Source organism: Mustela lutreola, chromosome 2 (genome assembly GCF_030435805.1).
Source record: "Mustela lutreola isolate mMusLut2 chromosome 2, mMusLut2.pri, whole genome shotgun sequence".
Lineage (NCBI taxonomy): Eukaryota > Metazoa > Chordata > Mammalia > Carnivora > Mustelidae > Mustela > Mustela lutreola.
In genome coordinates this window covers 33,493,222-33,517,259 of record NC_081291.1, presented here as the reverse complement: position 1 = coordinate 33,517,259, position 24,038 = coordinate 33,493,222, and the positions used below count along the sequence as shown (strand labels likewise).

At 41.9% G+C, this 24,038-nt stretch overlaps 1 protein-coding gene across 18 annotated transcripts in view; it reads left to right on the top strand.

Moving 5' to 3' along the window:
• Positions 1-18,711, top strand: part of MAGI1 (membrane associated guanylate kinase, WW and PDZ domain containing 1) — a 648,444-nt gene extending 629,733 nt beyond the window's left edge. For 12 of the 18 annotated variants that reach the window (XM_059161447.1, XM_059161442.1, XM_059161441.1 and 9 more), the window contains 6 exons: positions 7,194-7,287; positions 7,433-7,493; positions 8,437-8,580; positions 10,834-10,972; positions 15,065-17,838; positions 17,872-18,711. In XM_059161447.1, the coding sequence (XP_059017430.1) occupies positions 7,194-7,287; positions 7,433-7,493; positions 8,437-8,580; positions 10,834-10,972; positions 15,065-15,822 (1,196 nt within the window). In that variant the 3' untranslated portion in view covers positions 15,823-17,838; positions 17,872-18,711. Of the gene's footprint in view, positions 1-7,193; positions 7,288-7,432; positions 7,494-8,436; positions 8,581-10,833; positions 12,651-13,016; positions 13,106-15,064; positions 17,839-17,871 lie in introns of those variants that run through there. The other 6 variants (XM_059161452.1, XM_059161450.1, XM_059161449.1 and 3 more) reach the window with 2 other exon arrangements.
• Positions 18,712-24,038: the final 5,327 nt, after the last annotated feature.

The following is a 24,038-nucleotide window of genomic DNA, read 5'->3' as shown; positions in this document are numbered from 1 at the left end:
CGGACTTCAGCCTAAGCAGACTTTGCCTTTGGGAGGAAAGTGCTACTTGTCTCAAATATTTCCATGTCTTTTTTGTTTGCAATTACTATATGTGTTATAAAATAAAGTACATATTCTAAAAGTCAGTATTCTTTGAGAAGAAATGTGGTTTGAGGAGATAGTGTGATGAAAATTCTATGTCCTTGAGCCACCTGAGTGGCTCAGTCGGTTAAACATCTGCCTTCAGCTCAGGTCATGATCCTGGGGTCCTGGGATTGAGCCCCAAATCAGGCTCCCTGCTCAGCATGGAGTAGGCTTTTCCCTCTCCCTCTGCTCCTCCCCCTTGCTTGTGCTCTCTCTCTCTCCTTCAGATAAATAAAAAAGATCTTTAAAAAAAAAAAAATTCTGTCCTTGATCTGTAAAATAAGAAAATCAGAGATTTTATCTGAAAGTAATTCACCCAATGAATATTTGTATAGTTGGTAGAAAGCAATCTCTATTAGTTTCAAATTCAAGTGGTATAAACTGTGCCTTTCAGAAAAAAAATAAATCCTAAACCAAACAATAAATATTTGAAAATTGTCAGTTCTAAAACCAGAGAATTTTCTCTGAGCCAAAAATACCCCATACCAAATGTGGAGGAAAAAATAGCTCCTTGATTGCTGTTCTCCTTCACCCTGCCTCAGATGCATGGTAATTTACCATGTGGTTTGAGGGTCCATTCCACCAGCTCACCACTCTGGAAGGCAATTGCAATTTAGGAATGTGATCACAGGATGATAGAACATAGGTTCTTAATGGAAAGGATGAAGGAAGCCAGAAAAATTAAGTGAGAAGTGGTTGAGAGAGCCAAATGTAGTATATAAACTTAGATACGTCTATCTACATGCCGTACAGAGATTTCAAAAAACGAATCCAGAGGAATGCAACACAGGCATTGAATCGCTGTGTCTGTATTGGTCAGTCTTAATATGGGAAGGATAATGTCCAAAGAAGGAAGAAAGGAAGGAAAGAAAGTAACTCCTTGAGGGAAGGGCTTAGAAAAAGAAGTTTGAAATCAGGAAAGATACAAATATGCAAAAGCAACTTATACTACTGTGCACATACTAGGTATTGACTTAATTTAATAAAATGCAATGGAAACGTTTTGGAAAATCTGAACACCAAAAAAAAATATAGTGCAAGGTGAATTATCCAGTAGCGGTTGTGAGTAAAAAGGCATTTTTTTTTAAAAACTTCAATACTTAATATGAAATTCAACTAGACACATCATATACTCTCTTGGCTAGAAGTAAATGTGACAGCTGATACAATGTAGTTGAGGACCCACATGCTGCCCAGGATGTGATTTCATCCCAAAATACTGCAGTAGTTCATTGCCTTGATAATAAAACTCTTCATCAATTACTCTGTAAATTTCAGAAGCCAGGTAAAGGAAATCAAGTTTGACAGAGGGTGGGTTTCTGATGCTCATCTTCTTAATGGAGCCAAAAATGGCTGCTTTGGAAATTAAAACTGAAGCAGGGGAGTCGGATTTCTCGAGAAATGTTGGAATAATCCAGGAGAAGTTTGCAAACACTTAGAAGACAGAGTAACCATGAATGAAAGTCTGATGAAGGGAAACACATGGCAGATCACTTCCTTTCTGCAAAGGTGTGTTAGAAGCGGAGAACTGTAGAATAAAAGGGGGTTTCTGTAGGGACCTCTGCCCTCCTTTTCACATGAATGGTTAATTCATCAAGTAGCCCAAAGACTGTTTGTGTTGTGGTCTTTGCAAGGAGACTGAAGTTCTTAGAAACCCATGTTATCCCAAATACTTTGATCAGAAACCCTGGGAGGCACTTTAAGAAGATGGGAAAACATGCTGTCTTTTGGGTAGAGCACAGAACCCACTCGGGATCCACTTCTTTCCCTAGCTCCTGGTACCTAATTCTTTTTTTTCTTGTCATTGTTGTACTTTCTCGACTTATTTCTGTATTTCCCCTAACTCTGCTTCTCCCATTTCTCTGTGCCCCCTTCAAACAAAGATTAGGAAACATGACTTTTCCTTTATTTGGCTTACTCTGTTCCTAGAAGGCCTGTCTTCCCACATCTTGGACAGGGCTAGATCAAGGGTCCTCACTTTGTCTGCTTTTAACTATCTTTGGGACCAGAGTGGGAGGTGCAACAGAGGCAGAACATTTTGTCCTATGAAATGTGGGCAGGGGATAATAAATATGTAAAGGCAGCACAGAAAGGCCCAGAGGAATAGCCAAACATACTGAATCTGACACCTGACAAGTCTAGTCCCACATGTTTCCTACCACTCACCTTCTGTAGAAATAGTCTGTGAAATCTGGGTGGGAATGAGACTTTAATCAGACAGGGCAAACCCTTGACTTATTCAAACTAACACAGAACCGTCCATATGAATCAAGTTCTAGATATTTATAAAATAAGTTACTTATATTAAGTCTTAAATTCAGGCCACTCTGATTCAAAGTATTTGTTATATCGAAGGTAAGGGCATGGCAACCCAAACATGGCTATTTCCTTGGCAAAGGCATAGGATGGTATAAATATCTCAATAGAAGGCTCTCTGGTTCCAATAGCTTGCAAAGGGATAGGGGTAAAAGGAAGAGGGTTCCAACCATAACACATGTTGGAAGTCTCCCAGAGCTTCTAATATTTATGGGATTCAAATTTTCAAACACTTCCTTTAGATATTTATTACATGTGTATTTATGCATTCAAATATTTATGAAAGAAATGGTTGTGTCCTTTGTTGATTTGTTTGGCTCTATAGTGTGGATTCCGTACCGCACACTAAAGGTATTAACATGGGGTCTAGGTTGGAACTGTAATCACTTGTCATGGAGATACTAAAACCCAAGGTAGAAGCTCCTGTCAGAAGTTAGTGCCCTGGGGCGCCTGGGTGGCTCAATGGGTTAAAGGCTCTGCCTTCGGCTCAGGTCATGATCTCAGGGTCCTGGGATTAAGCCCCGCATAGGGCTCTCTGCTTAGCAGGGAGCCTGCTTCCCTTCCTCTCTCCCTCTGCCAGCCTCTCTGCCTTCTTGTGATCTCTGTCAAATAAATAAAATCTTTAAAAAAAAAAAAAAAAAAGTTAGTGCCCTGATTTAGCACAACACTGTGATACTGCCTTGAGAGCCAGCATATGCTTTGCTTGAGACTTGATTGATATAGAAAGTGTAGTAATATCTATTTTCATTCCTCTGAGAGAACTAAAGTAGGTGTAAACACTGTTTAATAAATGATAGAGGACACTTTCTGGAATTTATCATAAAAATAGCTAATCTGTCCATCTATCTTGGAGTTTTAAAAGTCAAATACATTGACATCCATTCATAATAACTGTGCTGGAGGAGGCTCTTTTATCTGGCTCTTGTTATATGGGGCAAGTTTTATTTGGGGATGGAGCTGTAGATCTGTGGTAATGGCCTTTATCTCTGTATTTTAAAAAGCTAGAGAGAATTTCAACACATAAAGTCTTGGTATAATTCTAAATGAAGACTTGAAAGTTTAATAAAAATAAGTATAACTTTATTGAAATAAAAGCATCCTGGAAATCCAGGGTATGCTAAAAATTATTTAAGTGCTTAGAAGATGGCTCATGAAATCTTGAGTCAAAGCAGAGTATTTTGTTTCTTAATTAAGCTGTGATAGTTGGTGGTATTTATGCAGTGAGATAAAGGCACTGCTTATTTGAAACGGGGAACACACCAACTAATTAGATAGGATTTCCTTGATACTGACACATAATTCCCTTGTCAGTGGGAATAAGACTGGATGACTTTGGGCGTGTTACCTACCTTTCCTAAGCCTAAGTGTCTCCATCTGTAAAGTGGGGGAATAACTGCCCCAATTTCATTGAGTCATAAGAATGAAATGAAATAGGACATGTGGAAATGCACTTAGCACAGAGCTTGGCACTTCGTAAACTACCCAGAAATGGTGGTGGCTCAGAGATTAAGAAATACAGCAATAGGAGGAAAATTCAGTGTGCTCCAATAATCATTTGCATATAAATGTTAATTTTATAAATGCTTAAAGTTAATCTTCAAAACAGATTTGCATATAAATATGCAGAAAATAGCAAGCGAAAGATAGGAGGAAGATTAATAAAAGAATTCTATTTATATGTGTATTGAGTGATTATCTGTCATAACTCATCAACTCATGAAAGCACAGAAATTTTAAAAAAAAAAAAAAGTTTCAGAATGGGACCTGATCTGCCTTGAAAAACCCTAGCTACCGAAAACACACAAGAACTCAAAAGGGGAACTCCTGCACAATTCAGTAATTATAATCACTTTAATTACAAGGAAACGTTCTTTTTGGTATCCTGATTATGATTTCCCCACGGCCCGAACAATCTTGTGATTTCCCAGAGAGTCTCCATAAAATTAATTACAATGAGCAATATTAATTTTTTTAAAGGACCAATACAGGGGTTGATGAAACTTCTAGTGAATCATATTGATAGGCAGTGCAGCCTCTGAGTCCGTTGTTCTGACACAGTGGGTGTACTTTATGGAAAATCACATAGATTTATCACTTGGTTGTGCCAGTTAACTGCACTCATCAAAATGTACTAATAATACGGTTTTAATATTGTAATAACAGTAATAAATACATGCTCCCAATAAAAAATGTGCTAATCGTCTTCTGCATCGTTTTTAAGTGCCAGGCACTATCCCCAACACTTTGCTCTCAGATGATCTTTACACGAATTTTCTTGGCTACTTCTGTTGTCCTACAGGGACAGACGAGAAAACTGAGGCATAGGAGGTTTACGTGACTTTGCATAAGTCCCAGCCTGTAAATGACCGAGCTGGGGGTGCACACTGCCAGACATTCTGAGTCTGGAAGCTGACCTCCTAATGGGACAGCTGCCTCCCATGAAGCCTAAGGAACACCACCTCCCCAGCTCAGGAGGGGGTTGCAAGGTACATTGGCATAGTATAGGCTCTGATTATGCTCATAGGGAAAACAAAATACAGACACACAAAAACACTTCCCTCTATTTCACCCATTATTTCTCATCCTTAATTGACCACAGGTTCCTTTCCCGCAGAATCTGTAGGTTTAAACAGACCACGGGAAACCTGTCCTAAAAGATGAATTGGATTCACTTTACAGTTTACTTGATCTAGTTACATTTTCTTATTAAACTTGTGCCTTAGCTCCCAGCATCCTGGACTTTATGTGTGGAATATAGACTGTTAAAATCATAATTCAGCTCTCTCATTTTGCAGAACATGTAAGTTTCCATGATAATAAATCAAAAGTAGAAGTGGCAACAAGAGCCATAGGTACAAGAAAGGTGTATGGAGTGCTTATGGTATGTCATACTCTATGAAGCTTTCCATATACTATTATCAAAGAGGAGAGCTACGTTATCATCCCCTTCCATCAGATGAAGAAAATAAGGCATACAGCTAATGAATGGGAAGGTGGATTGGATCTCAAGGCCATGATTTTAACTGTGTAATGCAATAAAATAACAGGAAGCAAGACCCAAGCTGAGTTAATATCCTTAGGAAATTAAAATGGAGGGGCGCCTGGGTGGCTCAGTGGGTTAAGCCGCTGCCTCGGCTCAGGTCATGATCTCAGGGTCCTGGGATCGAGCCCCGCATCAGGCTCTCTGCTCAGCAGGGAGCCTGCTTCCTCCTCTCTCTCTCTGCCTGCCTCTCTGCCTGCTTGTCATCTCTCTCTGTCAAATAAATAAATAAAATCTTTTAAAAAAATTAAAATGGAAGATAGACCATAAGGAATTGGGGTTTCAGGGATGCTCTGTCACCCAGGATTACAAGGGAGAAGAGATGCAGTCCAGGTATCCCAGGTGGGACTACTTCACACATTTTCCCATAGAAACTTTGTTATGCATTAAGGTGAGTATATGTAATCTGCAAGCATTGGAATGCCTACTATGAACTGGTGGACTCCTAGGAACTTGCAGAATTCATTGCACACTGTGCTTTAAATAGGCATTCATAGGCTAATCTGAGAACCTAATGACCACATTTAGTATTTTTTTTATTTTTTTAAAGATTTATTTTTTTATTTTTTTATTTATCAGAGATCCCAAGTAGGCAGAGAGGCAGGCAGAGAGAGAGGAGGAAGCAGGTTCCCTGCTGAGCAGAGAGCCCGACGCAGGTCTCGATTCCAGGACCCGGGGATCATGACCTGAGCCAAAGGCAGAGGCTTTAACCCACTGAGCCACCCAGGCACCCTTTAGTATTTTTCTTGATAAGAAAATGTATGCCAAGTTCCAAATAGTCTATCTAAAAAGTGCAACTTGCTCATAATTGCGTGCTATCTGCCTTGATCTTAATGGAGAAATAATTAGTAAAAGGCTATATAACCATTACTATGTAAGTGATTACATTTTAATATATGCGTGTTGGTGTGCAGTCTATAGGGCATGCTTGTGAGTGTTTTCAAATTCTGGATCTCCACACTTCTAGAGATTAATGAAGTTGCTTATGAATGTGGTTAGTGGAGAAGAAAGTCCATTTCCATAAGAATGTAATCATATTCATTACATTCGGGTGGCTTCATGATTTATACAACTTATATTTACAAACTCTGGCTCTGACTAATGCACATTTTGGAATTCATCTTCCATCAGTGATGCTAGATGAGATCTGCGAAGAACCCCAGTTTCCAGTTGTGCTTCATTAGAAGCAGTGAGGAAGAAGGTAGACGTTTTGTGTGTGCGTGTAGTTAACAAGATGTTAGCACACTTCTGATTTTAATATTCACCTGAGGAAACCAAGCCGACTTACGAAACATGGCTAACAAATTGCGGGAAACATCAGTAGAGATTTACTATTTTTACTATTTTTTTTTTACCGTTAACCGGTACCATTCTGGGGAGAAACAGTGCGGGCGTAGTGCAGCTATTTTTAAGTGTGAGAGAGGGAGAGACACGTCCCCTGGGCACAGTTCTACAGTAGCCTGTTCTGGGGCAAACACTTCAGTTCATCTGTGGGGATATCACTTGCGAGGAGGGTAATGGAGATTTACATGCCTCAGATCACAGATCTTAGAACGGTTCTTTTAGGTCTTCATTGTCTAGAAGTTCAAGTCAGAACTGCTTCACACAGTGACAGAGAAACCAGACTTGTCTTTCAGATATGGGACTTCTGCTTCCCTCCTGGTTTGATCTCTTCTCCAGGGCCCTCATTCTGTTATGCTGTCTCTCCCTGCAGAGTCTTCGAATGCCACTTTGCTGACCAATGCAGAGAAGATTGCCACCATCACCACCACACACACCCCTTCTCAGCAAGGGGCCCAGGAGACCAGGTCAGACATAACTTTAGTTGCTTTTGTTAGCTTTAAGGGAAAAAACTAACTCCTGGCCTGACGATACTCATCCTTGATATATTTTTTTTCCCCTTCCTGTTTCCCCCTTGGTTTGCTTTTACATTTATTTCTTTCCCTTTGGTAGGAATACCACCAAACCAAAGCCGGAATCTCAGTTTGAGTTCAAAGCACCCCAGGCAACACAGGTGAGGGCCATTCTTCTTTTTTCTCTGTTTGCTTCGCACATTTCCTTCCAACTTTCTGAAGCTATGTTTATGAGATAACTTTTAGAAGATACTCTCCATTAAAATAAACATTGTCTAGGAAATGACATTTTATTTTACTACCTTTGAAAAATATTCCGAGATATCCTTTTCTAGGTGGGGAAAAAAACAAAATCAAAACCCATAATTGCCTCAGGGACTGGCCAGCAGAGAAAGACAAAATCGTGAATAACTACTCATGGTATTCATAACTGTGTTTATGCCTAGAAAATGTCTTGTTGTTGTTGTTGTTGTTGCTGTTAAGGCTTTTCTCAGCCTTGTGAGTTTCGGGTGAGACGCTCAGAGCTAACTGCCCATCCCGCAGGGTGGTAATAGGGAGCACACAAACATGCAGGTGAAGCAAATTTGGGAAATATTGGGGGATGATTAAACGGGTTAATTTTGAGTGGCCTTCTCAGAGCCTTCAACAATCCATTCATGTTTCTCCTCAGCCAGGGTAGCGGCCCCTCCCCAAGTGTGAGGAGGTCATTGTTGGGGTCCTAGTGATAGACACTGCTGCCATTTTGCGGGTGTGGGGCATGGAGGCTGAACGTCCAGCACTGTGCAGGATGGTATCATGTAATGACCTTTCCTGCCACAAGTATGATTTGTGGCCTCCTTGATGAAATTTTAATATATGCATGTTGGTGTGCAGTCTGCAGGCATGATCATGAATGTTTCCAAATTTGCATCTGCAACCTTCTAAGATGGATAACCGTTACTAAACAATGGGGAATCACCAGGAGAAGGGTAGAGACCACGCCTTTTTGTCAAATCACCATGACAGAGAATATTTGGGAAGAGATGGGAAGAAATATGGACAGATAGACAGACGTTCACCTCAAATGACTGCATTTCTTTTTTTTTTTTTTTTTTTTTTAAATAGGAGCAAGATTTTTACACTGTGGAACTGGAAAGAGGAGCCAAGGGATTTGGCTTCAGTCTTCGAGGGGGCCGAGAATATAACATGGACCTCTATGTCCTGCGCTTAGCAGAGGACGGTCCAGCAGAAAGGTGTGGAAAAATGAGGGTAAGTAGGAAGAGGATTCTGGACAAAAAAGTCATCTGCAGCGACTTTTTGACCTTACGTGGCTAGAACCTTCTTGTTCCTGAGAACTGCATATTCTACTGTTCTCAGGTTGCTCTAGGTTGCTCTAAAGCATGGTTGGTGGTAGCTGAAATGAAAGATTGAAACTACTTGTAAGTTAATTGAAGTAAATACTTTCCCAATTCCAGTCCCATAGTCCTTATACTTAATCTCATAAGGCAGGGACATCACTTCACAGGAAATCCAAGGTACACCAGGATGCTTACAGAGCAGGAAGGGCTTGTAGTGCTGAGATTCTGGGTGGTGACCTCCGTTCAGGCTCCAGATAGTCACGAGCGGTATTACCCAAGCCTCAGGAACAGGTCAGTTCAGCACAGCATCTCCATGGCATGAATGTCTCTATGGTAGTCAAAGCAGCAAATTTCAAATGCCAAAATATCACTCTGTTCTGTATAGGTATCTACTGTCTGTTACTGTGTAAGCATATGTCCCTTTCTGGGGGTGGGGGAAGGGGAGGGATTAGGTGGTTAAAAAAAAAAATCAGTGTTATCACTATAGAGGGGTCACTTAGCTTGAGGCATATGCACAGGGAGCAGTTTGCTACAGATGAAAAGAAAGCAGACAGCCAGGTCCAGAAAGGAAAAAAAGTGCATGGAATTAGTCCAGAGTGAAGAGGGAAAAAAGTGACCAAGGGTAGGGAACTTAATATTTGTACTTAGGCATAATATTGCTTTTTAAATTTTTTCAGATTGATTGTTTTTGAAGGACTGTATTTATCTATCTACCTGTCTGTTTATTGAGAGAGAAAGAGGTGGGGAGGGGCGGAGGGAAAGGGAGTGAATCTCAGGCAGTCGTCCGGCTAAGTGCCCCGCTTGACACGGGGCTCGAACCTGAGATCACGACCTGAGCTGAAGTCGAGAGACAGACACTTCATTGACGGAGCCACCCAGGCTCCTCCAGATTGAATTTTTAATGAGTTTTTTTTTTTAATTGAGAAAGTAGACCATGAATATGGCTATAAAAAATTAGTGGAAAATGATCCATATTTTAAAATATAGTTTCCAAAGTCAAACCGGATTACCAATTTCTTACATATTTTTTTATGCAATTATATGCAAGACTTGAGCACAAATGAGTAGAGACACTGTATATTGCTTTTGTTTAAATTTTAAAGACAATCGGGTATGCTTTTCCATGTCTTTGCTTACTGAAAAAAGTTTCTGATGGAATGAACTGTCATTATCATGGTATTTTGTATTATGCTATATAGTTCACAAGATACATTTATGTGACTTACCCAATTTGGTCCTCACACCTTGGCAGGGATGGGTTGTTAACACCCCCTTTTATGGATGAGAAAGTGAGTTCCAGGATTTTAAAGGATTAGAGCAAGATCAGTTCGCTCGTAAGTGATAGGACTCAAATTTAAGGCTTTCATCTTCAAAACCAGTACTTTTCCTCTTCTGCTTTCTGGAAAATAAGCTCCATGAGAGTAACAATCTTGCCTGTCTTGTTTACTCCTTTATCTCCAGTGCCTAGAACAGTAGCTGACACATAGTAAATGCCACATCCATGCATCAACCACAGTCGTGGTCTCATCAGAAAGCTTACCTGGGGAAGTGTTTGCTTCTAAGCTCACTCACAGGGTTGTTGGCAGGATTCCGGGCCTCTTGGGCTGTTGGCCCTAGCTCTCCCTCATCTCCTTACTATGACCTCTGCGGGGCAGCTCACTACATGTGCCAGAGTGAACAAATGAGAAAATAAAAGAGGGGCATATAAAACAGAAGCCAGGATTATTTTGTAACTTCATCTTTGAGCTGACATCACAACACATTTGCCAGAAGCAGGTCACTTCTTCCAACCCACATTCGAAGGGAAAGAGATGACACAGGATATGAATATAAGGAGGAGAACATTGGTGGGGGGGGCATCCTAGCGACAATTAATATTCCTTTTACTGCTTCATTTTTTTTTCCCCCGTAGCACTTGTGCTTTCTAACATACACATATGTCTCTAACTTTCTTGTTAATTTTCTTCTGTTAGCATGTCATCTCCATGAGGACAGGCATTTTTGTTTTTTTACTGCTGGATCCTAAGCAACAGGAGATTTTCTGGAATATACTCAATAAATATTTAGTAAATCACTCATTGAAAGAATTTTAAAGCATAAAGCACCTTGACAGCTGATCAGATCCTTTGTGATATCCTCACTCTGTTGTCTCTTGCTTTGGCAGATTGGTGATGAAATTTTAGAGATCAATGGCGAGACCACCAAAAACATGAAGCATTCTCGGGCTATAGAACTGATTAAGAATGGCGGCCGCAGGGTCCGTCTGTTTCTGAAGCGGGGAGACGGCTCGGTACCAGAATATGGTGGGTCAAACTATGAAAACCTTCCTTCCTTCCCTGGCATGACTCCATGAATTTGTCTCCAGAACTGCAGCAGGAAAGTCTTTTTGTTTTCCCCCTATTCACCAGTGTCTCACCAGCCTTTCGCACCATGTGATTATTCGCCTCGCTTATTCTGAAATCTCTACACATTTCATCCTTTTGCTTGCTTACGTGGACCGGGGCGTGGCCTCAGACAAGATCTTTGTAGCCCCCTTTCTGATAAGCAGAGAGAACGTTTTGTCTAGTCCAACCAAGAGCGAAGGAATGTTTGTTGGAACTGTGCCAAACTGTTTCTCAGACCCAATTGTTAGCACAACTGACTATACTCCTTTTCAGAAGCAGGAAAGCAGGTTTCCTGAGTGATATGTTGAGGCACAATTCTCCTTTATTTTTTGCTCTTTTGATTACTTGATGTTTTTGCTTAAGAGGCGTGAAATTTTTTGAGATGATTTGGGGGCCTTGCTGGCCTCCTCTGGGCGCTGTGTATGACACTTCTGCATATCCCCGTTGCTGGGCCCTATCCCCAGTCAGACCACCGGAGCCCACTACTAGAAGACAAACAAAACTGTTGATATAGTAGCCATATGTTTTTAGATGAAAAAGGATGAAATAGATTCCCAGTGCTCATCATGAGGGAAACATGTTACTATACCTTTCCTATGGGGAAAGCCAGGTTATACATAGAGTTCCTTTGTCATATGTGTAGACATGATTTGAGTAAACAGCAATGATCTTTACATAGTGTAGTCTTCTGATGGCAAAATATTGTATATTATAATGATTATGTCCTATTTATTTGAGGTCTTATTTAAAATTAAAAAAGAAAAAAAAAGCTATGCCCTAGATGTAGGGCTTTTCTTCCCAACCAAAGGTCTACAGAAGTTTCTATAGAAACTGTGATTGAATGGTCCCCATATACGTTGGTCCCCTTTATTAGGGATTGATCTGTTATCACCCTCTTTTCCGAAAGTCATTCTGCACAATTCCCGGTTGCATTTTGGACTTGGTGAGGTCCTTAATTCAGATGCAGCTCAAAGAGAAGGATAACTCTTTTAAAGGACAGCCTTCCCAGGTGTTGGACCCTCATATACAGGTGTAAAATACGAGGGGCCCAAAGTGGGGGAAGGGGAGGTCATCAGATGAGGCCCCTGTAGATATGGCCAACCACAGGGGAGGTGTTTTGACTTTGAGATGCCACAGCTGTGCACTGTACTAAACCTCTGACCATAGGTGTATCAATGCCACTGAAACTGTGTAACATTGTCTCCCTTTTCTGTCTCCCCTATGCTTCTGTTGGATGTGCTATTTCATTTGAGAGTCATCGTCAGTAACCTGTGTACCTTCTCAAAACCTATGTCTGTTGCACTGAGGATGAAAATCCAACACTAACAAATGTTCTTTGGGCTAAAAATAAAGATCCTTTAAAGTACTCATTTTTTCCAAGAAGGGTTGAACATGCCAGAGTTGTGCTGCTGTAATGTCTCCATGTGTCATTTGGACTAAATCTCTCTAATTCTATCGATTAGAGTCACAAATGGGTTATAATATGTTAAGTTCCAATATTTTTCTGACTTGATTGGAACCTGCTTCTCTGTGAGGCTATTTTTGTAATGAGTTTTTTGTACTTAATTTAACTGCCGCGGTCTTCAGGGGTGGGGGAGGGAGGGACCTTTGGTCTTTTGTTGTTTATTGTTAATGCTCTCCTATGCCAGCTTGTCATTGTTGCAGTTGTTTGAAAAAAAAGAAAAAAAGAAAAAAGGATGCATCCATTGTCTGGGTTCTCGAGTCACCTTATATGGCTGTCTAAGAAAATGTCACTGTTCTGATTGCGGTCTCTGCAGCCTTATTTGAGTGTTGCCTTAGACTGTCTAACGGGACAAATAAACTCTCTTTGCCCTATGTTAACAAATGCAGATTTTTTTTTCTTTCCCCTTTGTTATAGGGAATCTAAATGTTCAACTTTTTCTCTTTCTCTCTTTCTCTTTCTCTCTGACTGTTCTTGGTGCTGGGCCCTTCCCTTCTACAGCGATGATACCTCCTAATCTCGCTGCATGTATGAGAAATGAAAAGCTCGGGGAGGCTTGCTTCTACCTTATGGGCCATAATCAAACTACGGTTTGTAGCTCAATCAATACTAGGTGTTTCTGTGCTGTGGCCTAATTTCCTCATTGCTTCTGCTTAGCTCTATTTTGATATGTTTGGCAATTCATTCTGAGCACACTGCATTCTTTGAATTGTAAGTACACCACCAACCCTACTGAAGTCTTACTGTCCCTTATCTTAAAAAGTAGGCATAAGAAACCCCAAGGTTAGATTTGTGAGAGTGATCTAAGCACCTATCCTTACCCAAAGCTGAAAGCGACTTCGCAAGCTCCGGTTTGTGTTAATTCTAGGACCCACCATTCAGAAAGAGCAAACCTCCTATCCCAGAGAGTCCTCCCCCAGGTGGGTAAGATAGACAGAAAGGTAACGTGTCCTGCTCAGTCAGCTATCTCTCAGGACACTACAGCCCAAAGGGCCAAATCTTGTCCACAGCCTGTTTTTTTTTTTTAAGTAAAGTTTTATTGGCACATGGCCACACCCATTTCTTTTCTGAATTGTCTACATCTGCTTTTACGCTCTGGTCCAGTTAAGTAGTTCTCACAAACTACACAGCTGGCAAAGCCAGAAATATTTACTCTTTGGCCCTTTGCAGAAAGTTTACAAACCCTGCTCTAGGCTATCTTCCTGTTTTTATTAAAACCCACCTTAGGTTTTGGGAGATCATTCATGAAACAGATTGTTTAATGTTGACCTTGTTGCCTCATGAAAGATCCTTAAAGAGTTCCTGTGATTCCTTCATCTCCATGACCATCACCCTGGTTTGCCCTTCAGTCAGTAGCCCATCATTTCAGATGTCTTGCCGGGAATCGTATAATGTGTCTGGCTGACCGGGTTTAGCTGTGACAGAGCATCCCTGCCTTGAAAAGCCCTCTCATAATGTCAGGATGCCATCTAAAACATTGGCCGTGTCATTTCAAATAGTTGAATAATAAGTAGGACCCCTCTCTCCCCCACCCCTTGGGCTTCTCTGCTTTGAAGTCTATAGATATCTTGATGTTGTAAGAAGTGCAGGGAGTCCTTGGCTCCTGGATGCAACTGGAGCTACCTTGTGTAGCACAAGGAAAGCTATCTTGGAAAGACTTTATCTGAACCCCATCTAACGACAGACACGCCCCTGACAACCTCTCTTCCACTCCCTTTTGTCAGTAAACTCCATGTTTTGCAAATAGTTTCTTAAGCTCACCCCAAATTAGAGAAAGTTGTTGAATAAAATCCACAACGGTAGAGAGGATGTTTAATGGACCCTAACATACATGTCACATTTGGCAGTCATGCACATCTGGCCATGTTGCCTCTAGAACACCCTTGGCCTACCACCAGGGAGTATTTTTGTTTTTTTAAGAAAAGTGTTTTTAAAAAGGAGCGTACTTAGCATAAAATGCTTAAAGCCTGAGCATACAGCTCAGGTTTTGTTTTGTTTTGTTTTGTTTTTTTAAACCTCTGTAAACACCCATTTTAATCACCCAGATCAAAATAAAGCCTCTTTATATCCCCCAGAAAGTTCCCGCACCCCCCTCCAGGTCAATAACCTAGATTACTTTTTTAAGAGAATTAAAACAAGTATTCTTTAAAGAAAAGAATGTTTTCTTGGGTGGGGGTGCTGGGCGGGAGGAAGGGTGGATGGGGGAGGGCTTGGTGGGTGGGAGAGAAGAGCAGGAGGGAGTTAGGATGGGGACTTCACCATACTTCTAGATGCACTGTTTGGGTTATGCCTTTAAAGACTAAAATCGTGACTTACGCTGTAAGTTCCTTAATGTAAGTTCCATCAGTAGCTAGATGCGGAAAGCCACAAGTACTAAGTTTTTAATCTTCGCTAGTTGCAGTTAAACTTAACCAAGATTCAGTCGGCTTCGGTTCTGACTGCTTTAATAGTTGTTTGCTTGTGACTAATGAAACCTCAGGTGTGGGAGTGGGGACAGGAGCCGAAGACCCTCGATACCAAACCGTGGCTCTCCTTTCTTTTCCTGGCAGACCCCAGCAGCGACCGGCACTGCCCCGCCGCCGCCCGTGCACAAGGTGTTTCGGAAGTGAGGGCCGCACCCCCCGACCGCCGACAGCATCCATCATTGGAGTCCAGTTACCCACCCGATCTTCACAAATCATCACAGCATGGGGAAAAGCGGGCACACGGGAAAGACCCAAAAGGCAGCAGAGAGTATAGCAGACAACCCAATGAGCATCACACATGGAATGGAACTTCTAGAAAACCCGACAGTGGGGCTTGCCGACCCAAGGACCGGGCACCAGAGGGACGGAGAGAGGCGCCCCCAGAGCGGATGGTGACCAACGGCCCCAAGAGGAGGCCCCCGGAAAAGCGCAGGGAAGGCACCCGCAGCGCAGACACCACTTTGGAGAGGAGGGAGAAGCACGAAAAGAGACGAGAGCTTTCTCCGGAGCGGAGACGCGAGCGCTCGCCCACCCGCAGAAGGGACAGCTCGCCCAACCATCGCAGGAGGTCCCTGGAGAGACTCTTGGATCAGAAACGGTCCCCAGAGCGCAGGAGGGGGAGCTCGCCAGAGCGGAGGGCCAAGTCCACCGACCGCCGTCGGGCGCGGTCCCCTGAGCGCAGGCGCGAGCGGTCCTTGGAGAAGAGGAACAAGGAGGACAGAGTCAGCCACCGAGAAAGGGAAGAGCCCAGTGTGAAACAGGATGCCGGCCGAAGCTCCAGACATGCCCCAGAGCAGAGAAGGCGACCTTACAAAGAATGTAGCACCGACCTCAGTATCTGAGACGCTGAGGCACATTCCAACCTTTACCGTGTCAAAGGTTCTAAGAGGAAGGTCACAAACCTGAAATAATTTAGTTTCTTACCTGGTGAAGCGTCTGATACCCGATGATCCTATGAAGAGCAACAAACATTTTATGCATTTGAAATCTTATAAGAAAAAATATATATATATGAAAAGTGTTGTGCCTGATGTATAATATTAAAGAAAGTATTTTTAAATGCATACTTTTTTGGAAATTATTTGCCAAATGCTGCCCCGAAGGGATATACATTTTGTTTCTACATAAACTGTAAAATTGTCAAGAATTGTTCCCTTTTGGGGGGCAATCTTTTTCTCTCCTGGTTAAATAGGGCTGTTGATCATTTTCTCTAAGGGAAATTATTAAGTTTAATTAATTTGATGTAGATTGTTACATAGTGATGTAGTGCTATACTGTAGTTAGGAGTTTTTCTTAAAAAAAAAAAAGCAAAAAGGCAAAAGTTATATTTGTAAAAGCTGAGGACTCTTTGGGATGGATTAGGATTGCCGATGATCCTAAAATTAAACTGTATGAAGAGACTACTATTGCAAATGAAGGATATTTATAGCTAAACTACACAGCACAAAGAAATGTTCCCTTCTCAAGTCGTAGTTGGTCCAGAAGACAGTTCCGTACTCTCCCTGGCCATAGAAAGGCATGGACAGGAGAAGGTTGGCAGCCATTACCCAAAAGTAGCCCCAGCACAGATGGTCAAGTTCATTAGCATCACCCACATCTAATAAGATCTCATTAAGGCAGTGCCATCACAGCTTTGCTCAGCTACTAAAAGGAACAGACGGACAGTGAGCACCTTCTGTGTTGTCTTGTCTGATCGCAGGCAGAATAGTGGCTGGAATGGGGAACAGTGTGCCCAATGCAAGGGAGCTGTGAGACTCCTCCATGCAGAAGATGTGTTCCCCCTTTGTAGCATAAGCCCAAGGTTGCCCTGTGCCAAATTGGGGACCAGGGAGTGAGTGTTGGTGGAAGTTACCTCTTTGTTGATATTTCAAGAAGTGAGGTCTGGGGGTGCTTAATTCCTAGAGATGCCGATTTCCCTTTGAAACCATAGTAAAAATCTCCAGGATGGTTGGAAGGGATAAAGACACAATCCCAGTGATCAAGTTGGCAAACCTCTGCCCTCATGACAGTGTCCTTTGAGTCTGGACAGCAGAACAAAGCATAACCATTTTTCTTTTGATAAACGACCCATTCTTTTGCAGTCCCGCAGGAGGTGTGGTTGGGTCGGCTTGTAGCCCCAGGATGTGGTTGGAATGGATTACTGCCTAGCTGAGCCAAACGTTTGCTTGTACCTGTTGGACCACTACAGCAAACCGCTGCTTACAATGCATTGTGTATTTCTGTAGTACTGTTTTGCATTTTCCATACAGACACACAACTTTGCAAGTCAATCACTGTTATTCTCATGGTACTGTTAAAAAAAAAAAAAAAAAAAAAAAGGAAAAAGGAAAAAAAAATGGAGAAAACCAGCCAATCATTGTGTGTACAGAGTTAAAAATTGTAATTAATAGAGCCTGTTTAAAAAAATTAAAAAAAAAAACAACTGTTGCCTTTTTTTCTTGTATAAAAGAGAATTTATGACAAAAATTTAGCTGTGAGGAATGTGATATGTGTTTATATTTCTGAATATGGAACAAATTGATTCATTGGGATATATTTTAATGTAAACTAAATCAGGTATGTAAAGCTGTTTTAAAATGGGAGACTCTATAAGTAATTCTCTAAAGCTTTAGTTGGTTTAAATATCATCATTTCCTCCATGGTGAGCCTGCTTTGTGAATTATTAAGCACTTGTTCGCATTCTCTGTTCCTCACTCATTTCTTGCCGTGTGCTATGGACTTAATGCTCTTTCTGTATTGATGAAAAGCAGTATGTGGGCCAATCTTTTTATAAAACACTATGCATATATAAATATTACATTGTTCATAGCTTTATTTGATTTCTGGATTGATACATAATGTAGACTGAGTTCCTACAGGTGTGTGGACAGGCACAAAACACGTTTCTACAGGTGTGTGGACAGGCACAAAACACGTTCCCTTCCTGGGACAGAGACAATGTACATTCTGTAGCTGAAAAGGAGGAGGAGGGTGTGTGACTCATACTTCTATTAGAGTTTTCCACACAAAGCCTCCATTGAGCTGTGGTAGTAAGGCTGAGGGAGAACACAACAGAATAAGGACATTGGTCTTCATCAGTTTCCTTAGAAGCCCACTTGGGGATTTTATTCCTCAGGCTCCACTGCTAGGAATGTTCTCACTCTTTCTAGCAGAATCGGTGATGTTAAATGATCAATGCTCTCACCTGTGGTCCAGAGTTTTAAATAAATGAAATCAAGGTGGATTTGGGGAGTACGTCGTGAGGTTAACCTCTTAATGCCTTTCCTGTTGTCAGAGGTGATATCTGACATTTTAAAATCTTTGTAGTACCCACCGGGGCTTGGCTCAGTCCGCGAAGACTTGGTGTGGCAGTTTCCTCTGAGTTCCACACATCAGCTTGGCTTTGGAAATGTTGTACGCTACAGGGACTATGCACCAGGCAGAAAGATCTAGTTTTCTCTCAACTACTGTAACCTTAAATTGCAGACTGATTCTTGTGAGCCTACTTTCCCTAATCCCCCACTTCATGTAAATGTCTTGATGAGAGATGATGGATGAGTATTTTGTATGATTAAATCAAACCATTGAAGAATTCCCCTCCCAACCATTACACAGTTGATGCCTGAAAGAATGTTGGGGGTGGGGGGGAGAACTCAACACCCTACTTGTATTTTTTAAGTTTCTTTTGTGAAAGATTTTTTAATGCATTTTTACTGTAAAAATACATGGAAATGTATGCATTCCATAACCACTATTGCTTCTCGATGGATATCTTTCTTGTCTCTGCGTTGTCTCACATCTATCAGGGTCACGTAATCAAGTGAGAGTGTCTGGCTCCAGCCCAATTCATCAGCATCCCATTCTGTCGAAAGAGAAGGAATTATGCCTGTGCAGCCATAGTACAGTGCCCTGCTACTCAGAGTGTGGTCCCTGCTTCATCATCACCAGAGAGGGTATTAGAAATGCAGACTCTCAGGCCCACCCTAGACCTACTGTGTCAGAATGTGCCTCTAACAAGGTTCCTAGCTAATTCAAAGGCATCTGAAGTTTGAACAGCCCAGGATAGCAGGGAACCCTGGTAAAAAGCAAGAATGGCTAAGCCAAGTGCCTCATCAATTCCCATATGATTTTGAGCAAGTTCCTTAACCTCTCTGCGTAAGCCTCACTTTCCTTGTTTTTAAACAGACATATCTCAGAGTTGGTAAGAAAAAAGTGCAAAGTGCTTACTTAGCATACCTCTGGCAATCAGAGCAATCCTTAGTCGATGATTCTAAACTTTTTTTTTTTTTTTTTTTGAGGAGGAGGAGGAGGAGGATACTCTGCCTGACAATTGGCCCAATATATTTTCCAATGAAAATGAAGAAATATATTCCCACTCTTTTAAAATGGGGAAAAGGGCCTCCTGTTTTAATTATAAAGTTAATGAACAGTGTGGCTCCTGCTACTTAGTCTAATTAAACTTACCAGTGTTGTGAAATATAAAACCAAGATGCTGTGCTGTGAAAGTTAAGATGAAAATGGTCTCAGAGCAGAACTTTTAGAGATGTATGTGGACTTAGTACATCTATCCAGTCCTGGTAGATAGAAAGGTTAACCAATTAGTGAGTGGCTTAACACAGGTCCTGGTTGATCATGTCATTTCTAATGACTTTCCAATTCCCTTCACGGTTTTTGGATTGTTCCTGCAGTATGATTTAGTAGTTACGGCTTACGTATACAACCTGAGTTCCTTGGCATTCAAAAAGGTATTGTGTTTAATAATAGGCCTTCCTACAGTCCATCCCTTTTGCTGTTATTTTCCTTTATTTTGTCACCAGCATGGTAATTACAGACACTGCTCACTTCCCCAGTATCTCTTTTGTTAAAGATGGCACCAAAAATGGTCCCTGGCTTACCCGATAATTGAAACTATTTGTAAAGCCCGTATGTCCCCTTCGTTCTTTGCCTGCCCTAAATAGCCACACTAAAAAGAATATGCTGTGACTCAATTATATTGAATAATATAGCTGGACTCTTCCTGCTGATGGGCAACCCAAGAGCACCTTTGATGGTCTGCATGAATCTTGAAAGGAAGAGCCCTTTCAAGTTCCTCAAGGGGATTTTTCTTATAATCAGGCCACATCATCAGCATTGTGGGTGTTCAGCACGATAAGATTCCAGTGTTTTTGAAATATGCATCATTCCACGCTTCTAAGAGAGGAAATGACAAAACTGGGCCCTTTCCAACACAATTATTGCGGGTGTCTTTTTGGCAAGAGCAGGCCTTCTGTGAGAAGTTTTTGACTAGTTCCATGCATCGGTGTGTTTCCATATTGGGCTCTTCATCGGGAGCCGGTCGTGTGTGTGTGTGTGTTTTTTTTTTCTTCTCTAATGTAGGTATTAGAGGAATGCTGGATCCAAAATACAAGATCTAATTTTGGACGCACACGCCTTGAAGCAAGGCGGCATCAACAGTGAATACTCAGGTGCTACATGTGACTGTTAACCTTCTAGTATAGCACTGTTCTTCCCAACTGGAAAGTCTTCATTGTCACATCCTTTGGAGAAATAACAAGTTGCTCTTTCCAGCCTGGAAGGCTACACACCAATAAACACTTATTTAAGTATATTCATCCCTTAGGAAATGAAGTCTGATCTCAAAGGATCATAAGGTTGCTGAGAAAGTAGCTCAGAAAGGCTGCTAATTCTTAGCTATAATAGGCAAGGGTTTTTACTCACTTATTCCTCTGAGAGTGAGGGTCATCTCTATGCTCAGTGCATGGTGGGGCTAGAACTACCTGCTTCCTTGTCTCCAGAGTTTATAGCTGGGTGGGAAAGGCAAACAAACAAAACCAAATAAACTACCTACACAAGCAGAAGTTCAGGGTCTATGAGAGTAATTAATAGGGGATTAGCCAAATTGAGAAAGGTTATGATTCTAGAAGGAAGAGGAGTTAACTGGTGAAAGAGGGAGAAGTATAGCCCGAGGCAAGAGAGGGAGTGTGGTCCAACCCGGAAGAGGAAGGGCCAGGCAGCTTTGTTCAGAATTTTAGCCTAGAGAGTAACAAGGGTCCTTTGAGGAGTAACAGCTCCTGGTGAGCTATGAGTGCTGCAGGCCAGGGTGGAGGGCAGGTGATGTGAGGTAGGTTTGTTGAGCAGGAGGGACAGTTGTCTGAGGAGGGTGGGGGAAAGTCTGAGGCTCTAGCATGGGCCAGGCAGCAATCATTCTAGATATGGTAGGATTTTTCTGCTGAAAAGTCCCCAGGCCCATGTTTATCATCCTACTACAAGAATTCATTTTCTTGGGGCACCTGGGTGGCTCAGTGGGTTAAGCCCCTGCCTTCGGCTCAGGTCATGATCCCTGGGTCCTGGGATCGAGTCCCGCATCGGGCTCTCTGCTCAGCAGGGAGCCTACTTCCTCCTCTCTCTCTGCCTGCCTCTCTGCCTACTTGTGATCTCTGTCTGTCCAATAAATAAATGAAATCTTTTTTTTAATGGTTTGTTTTTTTGGTTTTTGTTTGTTTTTTTTTTTTTAGAGATTTTATTTATTTATTGGACAGACAGAGATCACAAGCCAGCAGAGAGGCAGGCAGAGAGAGAGAGAGAGAGGGAGAAGCAGACTCCCCACTGAGCAGAGAGCCCGATGCAGGGCTCAATCCCAGGACCTCGAGATCATGACCCGGGCCGAAGGCAGAGGCTCAACTCACTGAGCCACCCAGGCGCCCCAATAAATAAAATCTTTAAAAAAAAAAAAAAAAAAAGAATTCCTTTTCTTTCCAACCCAAATCCTTCTATATCCTCTCTTCCCTATACCTTTGTAAATACCTGCAGAACAGTCAGTATCCAGTTTCTTCTATTAGAGTTAGTTGGTTACTAGTTCACCTGGTTCCCTCTGAGTTTACAAATTCCCACCTCCCTAACATTTATTTTTTTCTTTTCAGACCCTAGTTTCAAACTTTATCTTATTTTTACTTTTTTCTTTTTCTTTTTAGACAAACCACATTTTTCTCAAGCTACAGAGCCCTATTAAGTATGATACATCCCTTGTGTTTGAGTGTTGAGAAAGGAACCATTCCTATAATAGCCTACTTGGAAAAGCAGGGTTTTTTGCCTTTTTAAAATTTACAAAACTAATTCATACTTAATAAAATATTCAAGCATGTCAGGAGAGTATAAAATAAGAGGCAACTTCCTTTCTTAGCCTCTGTCAATCCCGGTCCAGAAAAGTAACTATTACTAACAGCTTGGTTCATGACATTTATGATCTTTTTCTATTTATATGTAATTATGTATATGTTTATGTAGTTTGAATTTTTTAAAAGGTTTTACTCATTTATTTGCTAGAGAGAGAGCATGAGCAGGGGGAGGAGCAGGGAGAGAGGGAGAAGCAGACTCCCCACTGAGCAGGGAGCCTTACTGGACTCCGACTAGTGCTTGATCCCAAGATCATAAGAAACTGAAGAGCTGAAAGCAGATGCCCAATCAACTGAGCCACCCAGGCGCACCTGGGGTTTTGTTTTTATGCAAAAAACAAACAAACAAACAAACAAACAAAAAATGAACCAATAGGGAGGGAGAAGGAGCAAGATGGCCAAGATGACGGAAGAGTGGAGACCTAAATTTCATCAGGTTCCAGAAGTTCAGCTAGATAGTTATGAAACCATTCTGAACACTTACAAACTCAACAGGAGATTGAAGAGAAGAAAAGCAGCAATTCTAGGAAAAGAAAAGCAACCACTTTCTGGAAGGTAGGACGTCTTGGGGTGATGGGAAAAGAGACCGTTGGGGAGAGGCTGGCTCCCAGGCAAGTGGCGGAGCAGCAGAGCACAAAACCAGAACTTTTAGAAGTCTGCTCCACTGAGGGATGTCACTCCAGAGGCTAAGTGTGGGGTGGGGTCCTCTCAGGGTCAGTGTGGTCTCAGGACCTGTAGGGCACACAGACCAGGAGTGCCTGAGTGTGGTAGGGCCCCCAGGTATCAGAGCGGGGAAGCCGACTACAGAGATGGAACGGAGGAGGGGGCTCTCGGCTCAGAGTTACCTTAAATCATGATCCAAGGCACAGTTGGGCTATTGCTTTTGAAACAGGGACCCCACAAGTGGCACATCCAAGGAGACTCACCTTCCTGTGGGAAGAACAGCCCAGGAACATGCTGCATAAATCTGCTGGGTTTGGAGACTCCAAACGGAGCTGTGTGTCAGAGATAGAAATGCTCGGTCACAGGCCAGGTGAGCTCTCCCAGGGAGATGGGAGGAATTGACCGTTTTTCTCTGAGGCTGCACTGAGGAATGGGGCCCCGAGCTCTAGGCTCTTCTGGTCCAGAGACTGGGAGGCCGCCATTTTCATTCCCCTCCTCCAGAGCTCTACAGAAAAGCTTTCAGGGAACAAAAGCTCCCAAAAGGGAACCCAAGCAAATTACTTAGCATGGCCCCTGGCAAGGGCGGTGCAGTTCCACCTAGGGCAAAGACATTTGAGGACCATGGCAACAAGGCCCCTCCCTGAGATTAGCAAGAACATCCAGCCAAGACCAAGTTCACCGGCTGGGTGGCTTGGAACACCACCTGGGTGGCTCAGTTGGTTAAGCAGTTGCCTTTGGCTTAAGGTCATGATCCCAGAGTCCTGGGATCAAGTCCCTCATCGGGCTCCCAGCTCCACGGGGAGCTTCCTTCCGCTAACCTTCTGCTCTCTCATACTCTTTCTCACTGTCTCTCTCTCTCTCAAATAAATAAATAAAATCTTTAAAAAGATTTTTCATTGATCAATGAGAACTGAAGAATTCAGAGTTAAGGGAATGCAACACATAAAATTAATGGATTTTCCCCCATGATTTTCTAGTCTTTTAAACTTTTTAAATTTTACTTTTTTTCTTACTGTATTTTTAAAAAATGATTCCTCTTTCCTATTTTAACCTTTTAAAAGGTATCTCATAATACCTTTTTAAAAAAATCTTTTTAAATTTTTGTTGTTATAGTCATATTCTATCCCTTCATTGTATTTAACCTTATTTTTTGTATACATATAGGTTTTTCTTACAGATCAAAATATACCCTAAATCTAGTGCATGGCTTTGTTCTAGTCTCCAGCCTGATCACATTCTTTCCT